The sequence below is a fragment of the Salvia miltiorrhiza genome, chromosome 8 (assembly GCF_028751815.1).
Source record: "Salvia miltiorrhiza cultivar Shanhuang (shh) chromosome 8, IMPLAD_Smil_shh, whole genome shotgun sequence".
NCBI classification, from domain to species: domain Eukaryota; kingdom Viridiplantae; phylum Streptophyta; class Magnoliopsida; order Lamiales; family Lamiaceae; genus Salvia; species Salvia miltiorrhiza.
The window spans coordinates 21,795,367-21,803,575 of NC_080394.1; the positions used below are offsets into that span (position 1 = coordinate 21,795,367).

Consider the following 8,209-nt stretch of genomic DNA (forward strand, 5'->3'; position numbering starts at 1 on the left):
AAAAAACATGTTGAAACATTGTTTACTAATTTGCTATATACAACAAAGCGTGGGATAATAAAAATAAATAAATAAATAAAATTCAAACATATATTGTGACAAATGTATATATGGTCTTTTCCGATAGTTTCATCATCGTCATTAAGGGGCGATGCTGGTTGATAAACTATTGAGCTATTTTTATTTAATCTGTTGTAAATATATATACATATATACTAGTATAGACGATGATTAAATCGTAAGTCCTAATTTTATATTTTTCTATAAATAGAGACCTTTAGTCATTATTATAATAATTAAAATGCTCATATATTATTCTCTACAATATTCTCTCTTCTCTACTTTACGATATTTGTTCTACAATATTCTCTATCTTTCTCTATTTCAAGTTACGATACTCTAATTTGTTGCTTTATTCAATACATGTCTGTAATTCAATATATATTCAATTACTTTTAATTCTTTAGTTACGTTAATGGATTCAATTAATCACGTATCTATTTTTTATTAACGATTATCAGTTGTAAAGAATTATTGAGTGCGCGTACTTTTACAAAAATAACACAATAATCGAGAGTGGAGACAAGAAAAGAGAGAGCGCTTGATTAAAGGTATATATGGTCCTCTCCTCGCATAATATCTAATCAACGCCACATAAAGCTCGTGTTTGCAAATCCGCTAATCATGCAGCCTCATTTATTTTTCACATCTATATATATATATATAAGCTTCTATTTCAGCTTTAATTTGGCATGCACAATCAAATTAAAACGATCGAGACAGACCCACAAGTAAGAGGCAGAAAACAACATATATAAAGATTAAAGAGCAAACCATCATCATTCACATGAAAACTTACTTCACGTGCTTTACATGATCTCTATATAAACTGATTATATGCTCTTTCACGGAGTTAAACATAATTTGTAAGTATTAAAAAGTTGATTTAAATTTAAAATTAATTTCAAAATTGAGTGACAATTTTGTAATTATAATAAAAGTTGAAGGTTTATTTATAAATTGTATATATTTTTTATTTTTTCTTTAACTTCTTATGTTTTGTTTATTTCTTTCTACAATTGTGAGATTTGAGTAATTATAAAATATTTAATATGATTAAAGATTACAGTTTGAGTTTTACCAATTTAGTATATTTTATGTAAATATTCGATTTAATATATGAAAGTTATATTTATTTAAAAATTCTAATTTAAAAAAAGATTATCTCTCCTCTCTCATCTTTTTTTGAATAAATTTACTTTTCATTATTTTATGTTCATTTTTTTAACTTTCTCTTTTTGTCTTTTCACAATACCAAATTTTATTACGTGAGAATATATTTTTTATACCAAAGCATAAAACATAATACGTGTCATTTATTTAACAATAGGAGATCAACGAAAAAAATAATAATAATTGAGTGATGGGGAATCGAGATTGTGCGAGGGATTTTCATTCTTACAAAGAAATTAATATTATTAAGCTGCAAGGCTTGCAGTATATATGATCATACCTAAACTTGGTAAAGTACAAAATCACAGTGTTCGAATAAAGCTGATACTAGATGCCTAGAAATATAGCATGAAGAGGGCTAAGTCGTTTTTTTTTTATATTACAAAGATGCTAAAAATAAATATTCCATTCTGTCAAAATTATACTCCCTCCGTCTCATAAAAATATGCATAGTATGAGATGACGCGAATTTTAAGAAATCATGTCAAATGTAGTGTGAGTGGAGAAAATGGTCTCACATTGATTGTGATGTTTAGTGGGAGAATTATTACTCCCTCAATCACACGGATCTTGAGTCATTTCCATATATGGCAAAAAAAATTCTCTTTTATTCACCTTTTCACTTTTTCACCTACCACACTTAACACACTAAATACTACTATTTTCTTAATTCCCGTGTTGAAAAGAATTGACTCAAGATTCGCGGGACGAAAGGAGTACTATAAATGGGGTATGCATGTTTTTATAAGACGGACGAAAAATGAAAATTATGTATATTTTTATGGGACGGATGAAGTATTATTTTCATGTATAAATTTTAAAATTTAGAACAAGGTACATTAATTAATACTTTCTCCATCCATAAAAATATGTTATTTTATATACAAATTGTACATGGAAGTGATATATTTTCGGCGGGCAGGGGAAAAATTAATTAATGTGTCTTGTTGTAAATTGTAGATGGATATAATTGGTTTTTATTTATGGGGGGGACATATATTTTTGTTTTTCCAAAACTTGGTGAAGATTTAAGCTTGGGGTGTGGTACGTGGTCCACAACATTTACGAAACAGAAAAATAATGAAGGGTGGGATGGGGCGCACCACAAGCACGTCACATGTAACTGTAACATAATAAATACGTACGAGATCACGGACCATCAACTTAATTTCATTCATTTCTCATAATATATGTCACCGACTCAATTTATACTTTCGCCATTCATTCACGCCTCTCATCAACTCCCTTAATATGTTGCAACTGCACATTTCAACATTAACAAATTGATACACACCCAAGCACAACATATACATAGGCATAGCTAGTAAGATATTTTTTACTAACTATTACAATAGTGTAATCCATCGAAATTTGGTGAAGAATCACTTTACATCGTACTCCCTCCATCCTATTTTAATAGTCTTGTTTTCTTTTTCGGGACGTTTCACTCCAATAATTCTGTTTCTATTTTTAGTAATGATTTTACACTACAAACAATGTGTCTCACACACTTTTACACTCAAAAAATAAGTTTTTTAATCTCCGTGCCCGAAAGAAAGAGGACTATTGGACCGGGACGGAGGGAGTAATTATTATTGTACATTATTTATAAATTATAAAATATAAAATATTTTTTATATAAATTATTTTTTAAATAATTTTATTTGTCCAAAATTAAATTAACAGTACAGTTCAAACTATAATAATCTCAACAATTTTCGCCAGTTATATATATTAATTTTTTGTTAGGAGCTAGAATAGATTGCCCTTTCATATAAGTTTTCATTTGATAAAATTTCTTAAAAAGTTGATGTGGGGTTGGGGATTTTAGAAAAAAATAATACTCCCTCCGTCCCAGCTTTTTGTATCCACTTTTAGTTGTATTTTTGTATCCACTTTTAGTTGTAAATACAACTAAAAGTGGATACAAAAAGCTGGGACGGAGGGAGTATATATATATATATATATATATATATATATATATATATGTAAGTTTGATATAGGATATCATGGAGGATTGATAAATCGTATTTTCTGTTTATCGTAAATAGAAAAGATTTATTAATTTTATAGGAGTATAATTTTTTTAAATTGACAGGTAAAATTTAAGACCACATCTTATATCTGAACATCATCTCATCCGAATCTAACAAGATTTTTTTGGCATCATCTCAAATTTGACTTTTGTACGTCGAACTTCTAATCATCATTTTGTTTGGACCTTGAAATATGACATTTGACTTATGAGTATCACCTCTAGAGTTTGAAAGAATATAACTAACTTTTGAGCATTATCTCATTAGTCGCTTGAAAGATAAAAACTGGCTTGTGAGCAGCATCTCATTTGGATCTTGTAAGACCATAATTGACATGTGAGCATCATCTAGTGTGGAGCTTGAAAGACCATAACTGACTTGTGATCATCATTTCGTCCATAATTTGATACACTGAAGCTGAGTTCTAAGCATCACTCATTTGGAGCTTGAAAGACCGGAGTTGAGTGCTAAACACCATCTCATTTGGAACTTGACAAACCACTTCTATCTTATGAGCATCATATTCTTTGGCGCGCCAAAATTGAGTTATGAGTACATCTTGTATGGAGCTTGATAAACCACCTCTAACTTCGGAGTAATCTAATGTTGAACAATTTTCAAGAGGCACAATGTCATATACATATTACCTTCTACCGCCAGAAAGGTCGAACAAATGGAAGCCACCGATGTCCGGGCTTCTGCAAATGGATGTTTATGTTGCCTTCCAAAGTGGCGGTCAGTGCATAGGAGTGGGGTTCATTCTACGAGATCACCTAGGCACTGTCATCGTCGCAGTTAGTCGACCTACTAGATTTACAGTCACGATCGTTCTTGGAGAGTTGCACATAATGATTTTGGGTATTGATTTTTGTTTTAAATTGAATATGGTCTGATGGTGTGTTGTTTACTGATTTGTTATTCACATGTTTCGTGATACTTAAAAAGGTTTGGAAATGCTTGATGATCTTTAAACTTTTGAACATGCTCGAAGGCATGTAGTGTTAGATTTTTGCCATGCTCGGTGAGAGGCAAATTTTGCGGCTAATGAAGTTATTTCTTTTACTTTAATTTCTCAAGATGTGATGTCATTAAAAAAAAATTCTCGAGATGTGATCACCAGAAAGTCTGAGTTTCCGTCTTGGCTTCTTAATATTGTATATTTGAATTTGGTTGAATAAAGTTATGGTTTTTATCTGAAAAAAAAAGGAGTGAAGTTACTTTGGGAAATTCCAATCATTAAATAAGATATAATTAGGTTTTTTAGGAGGATAAATTCTAGCGGCCAAGAGAAGATGTTGGGCATTGCTATAGCGGAACTTGAATCTGCAATGGTTCTGAGATTTATGGAATATATACATAATAAGGAGTGGTTTAAATAAAAATTTCATTTAACCATAAAAAAATGTTAACATTTATACTTAATTTATAAAGTAATTACACTTTTGTGGTCTTCATGAGTTCGAATTTTATAAGAGATAGTAATTACAATACATTTATAGGAACACAAAAGTACAATTATTTTGTAAATTGAATTAATGTTCGTTACTTTTAAATAATCTAATATTATATCCACATATATAGTATATGCATGAAGATGATCAAAAGAAATAAAAACACTCATTTGCTGTTAATTACAAATTAATTAATTTCAATCAGTAGTATTTCTATGACATACAATTGAATAAAAAGAAACAATATATTACTATATATGATCTGAAAAAACATTAACATAAAAGAAGCAATTACTATACATTAATCAAAGTAGTATTGACACAAAATAACCATTATTGTATGCATATATAAAGATGCATGGATCATAATTTCTACTTGATAAAACAAAAAATTATTACAGTTAATCATCCCTTGTATATGTAATAACTCGTGTATGTGTGTGTGAGGGTAGAGCCAAAAAATGATGTTCAATGCGGTACGAGGAAATCATGAATGAGTGAATTAGCATGATAGGCTAACAGCGATCTATTGCGAGAAGTTTGGTAAGAAGTTAATAAGTTAGGTAAATTACACGCCCTCATTTATTTCTCATACTTTCACAATCTCCTCATTTGCGTTATGGGCTACATCTTTTTCCCAATTGCAATAAAATCACATTCAACTCCTACCCTTCTGCAAATTGCTCGTTCTAATCTCTAATCATGCTAATTTCCATTTAGATATTTGTAAATGTTACACGGCCTCGAATATATTATTACATTCCTCAACATTTAAAAAATATATATTTATTAAATATAAAGAGCAGTTTGTTGGGGGATTGTGTGTATTTTTTTTTTTCTTTTAGACTTTTTGTCCCACTAAACATGCCTCACTTTCTATTTTAAGTTGTTCTATTAAAAATATCTAATTTTCATAAAAGATATAGTATAGTAGTAATATTTAAGTCTTGAAAAATTGTGGACCTAATTCCTTTTATCCAATTTACCTATTTTTTTTAATTTCCGTGTCAAAATAGAATGAACCATGATTAGTGGGAGTGAGATAAAAAATAAAAAATAAAAAATAAAAAATCGTCAGGAACGAATTAAAGATACGCATATTTCTGAAGTGTATAATATACATCCCCTGCCTGACAAATAAAACCCCACAAATACGCAAACGAAATCAGTTTTTTAGCTTTACTTGTATACGTATCGGCTATTGCTGGCACTCGCATAATAGTACTACTACTATACATTACCGCTATGCATTACATTTTTCAATTAAAGATTGGAAAAGTAAAAAAGAAAAATGGAGGGAAAATCAAGCAGGATAATCAAAGGGCAGGGGATTGACGGTGGAGGGATGGTGTAAATCCGGGTGCACGAAGCCGTAATTCCTGAGCACCTGATTATCCGCAAAGGTGAGAGCCTTGTTCATGGAATCGAAACAGCTCTCGCCGGAATACATCTGGTTGTGGTCCCCACTGCAGGGCTGGCAGCCGGTGAAGTGCGTGATGAACGGCCTCCGCCAGCTCCCCTTCCCGTACCCCGCACCCTTAAGGTGCTCCTCCCACAGCGTAGCGTAGCCCTCGCTGAGCTTCTCGGCGTGCCTCCGCCGCAGCGCCCCGACCTTCCTCTCAATCTCCGAGTAGCTCGCCGTGATGTTATCGAGCGTGCCCACAATTTCCAACCAGTAGCCTTCAAAATAGTACTCCCCTTCCACGTAGATCTTGTCCCCCCATTTCTCTTTCTCTTTCAGATACAAGTAGATGAGACCGGATTGGTCGTCGGATTCCGGGAAGATCTTGTCCTTGAAGACGGAGCTGAGGGTTTTGCCCCATTTGTGGTAGTCGGGGGACTGCGGGCCCATGCTGGCCCAGACGTCGATGAAGTCGAGGGCCCACTGGCAGTTGCGGATGAGGAAGACGCCGGCGTTGATGCCGGTCCACGTGTTCCTCTCCTGGAGGAGGAGCGGCCAGCCGTGCACCACCATGTTGTGGTCCTTGTAGCGGTGGAGCGGCGGGGCGAAGTCCATGTCGGTGAAGGCGGCGTCGGAGTCCACCCACCAGATCCACTCCGCCTCCGGGTGGGCCAGCATGGCGGCCCTCACGGCGGCGGTCTTGGCCCAGAAGGAGAACATCTGGGGCTGGAGGAGGACGTTGTTGTAGAAGATGTCGATGCCGTGCCGCCGGCAGTAGTCCACCTTGTTCTTGAACAGCTTCAGCAGGAGGTGGTCGCCGATGGGGTTCTTGCACGGCGCCGCCTGCGACCCAGTCACCATGAAGATCCGGTGCTCCGCCCCGGCGGCGAGAGACGGGTGCTGCCTCAGCCACTCCCTTCGCTTCTCGTCCCACTTCCTCACGGGCTTCGACCCGAGGGCGTAGCTCAGCTTGGGGTCGTCGTAGAAGTTGCGCTCCGGGGAGTCGGGGGAAGGAGGGGCGGCGGGGGAGGATGTTTTGGCGGGAAGAGACGGGGTGGGGGTGGGGGTGGGGGTCAAGGAGGACCAGATGGTCCAGACCAGCATGAACCCGACGAGAGCGCCGGCGGAGAGACGGCAGCCGTCGGAAAGGAAGGAGGCGGCCTTGGTCCGGCCGCCGTGCTTGAGCATTGCGAAGTGGGATTGGTCCGGCGACACCATTTTAGGTAGAGAGGGAAGAGCATAAGTAGGGAGTGGTGGTTTTATGGTGGCTGCTCATAAAAGTAGGGGTTAATGGGGCCGGGTAATCGGGTCTGCGCCTGACACGTTAGCAACACCACCGACAATCCTCCTCTTTTTTTCTGCCTTCTTTCTTTCTTTTTCCTCCTTGTGTTTGTGTAGTGAGTCACTCTCGATTTTCACCGCAATGCCTCTCTCTCTGCCTTTCAGGATCAAATCTTTTTAGTTTTAGACTAGTTATATTTATATATATTGTACGATTTGATTTTATTCTTCTTCTTATTAAATGGCAACATTCTTGCTTACTGCTTACAAAATTGACTTCCAGATGTCACATCTTTATATTTATATTTTGGGTTAATAGCCAGAAAATACATGAATTTTCACTGAATTTGCAAATTGCACATGACCTTCAAAAATGACCTCAGAATACATGACCTTTTAATTTAATTGTAAATTGCACACGCGTTGACCAACACATTAATTTCTGCTGATGTGGCTCCCGGAATTTTCCTACGTGGACGGCCGGCGTTCAAGTAATACGACGTCGTTTTGTAGTTATATTTAACGCTCAAAACGACGTCGTTTTGAGTGATTATAACTATTAATTAAAAAAAAAACCCAAAATCTGTAAACCACCGCCACCGCCTGAAACCAGCCACCCCAATCCACCACCACCGCCTACATCCAACCACCACCGCCCCAATCGAACCCTGAATCCAGCCACCCCAATCCACCACCACCGCCTACATCTAGCCACCCCAATCGAACCCTGAATCCAGCCACCCCAATCCAACCACCGCCTGATCAGCCACCCCAATCAAATCCTCACAAGACTCCATTTTCTCACA

General features: G+C 36.2%; 1 protein-coding gene across 1 annotated transcript; it reads right to left on the reverse strand.

The window, feature by feature from the left end:
• Positions 1-5,796: 5,796 nt before the first annotated feature.
• Positions 5,797-7,673, reverse strand: LOC131001835 (putative glycosyltransferase 7). The gene has a single exon (XM_057928438.1). The coding sequence runs from the start codon at positions 7,338-7,340 to the stop codon at positions 6,024-6,026; it is 1,317 nt and encodes a 438-aa protein (XP_057784421.1). The 5' UTR covers positions 7,341-7,673; the 3' UTR covers positions 5,797-6,023.
• Between the last annotated feature and the right edge of the window lie 536 nt (positions 7,674-8,209).

Excerpts from the sequence above, each read along its gene's own strand:
- LOC131001835 (XM_057928438.1), bottom strand. The coding sequence starts at position 7,340 with ATGGTGTCGCCGGACCAATCCCACTTCGCAATGCTCAAGCACGGCGGC.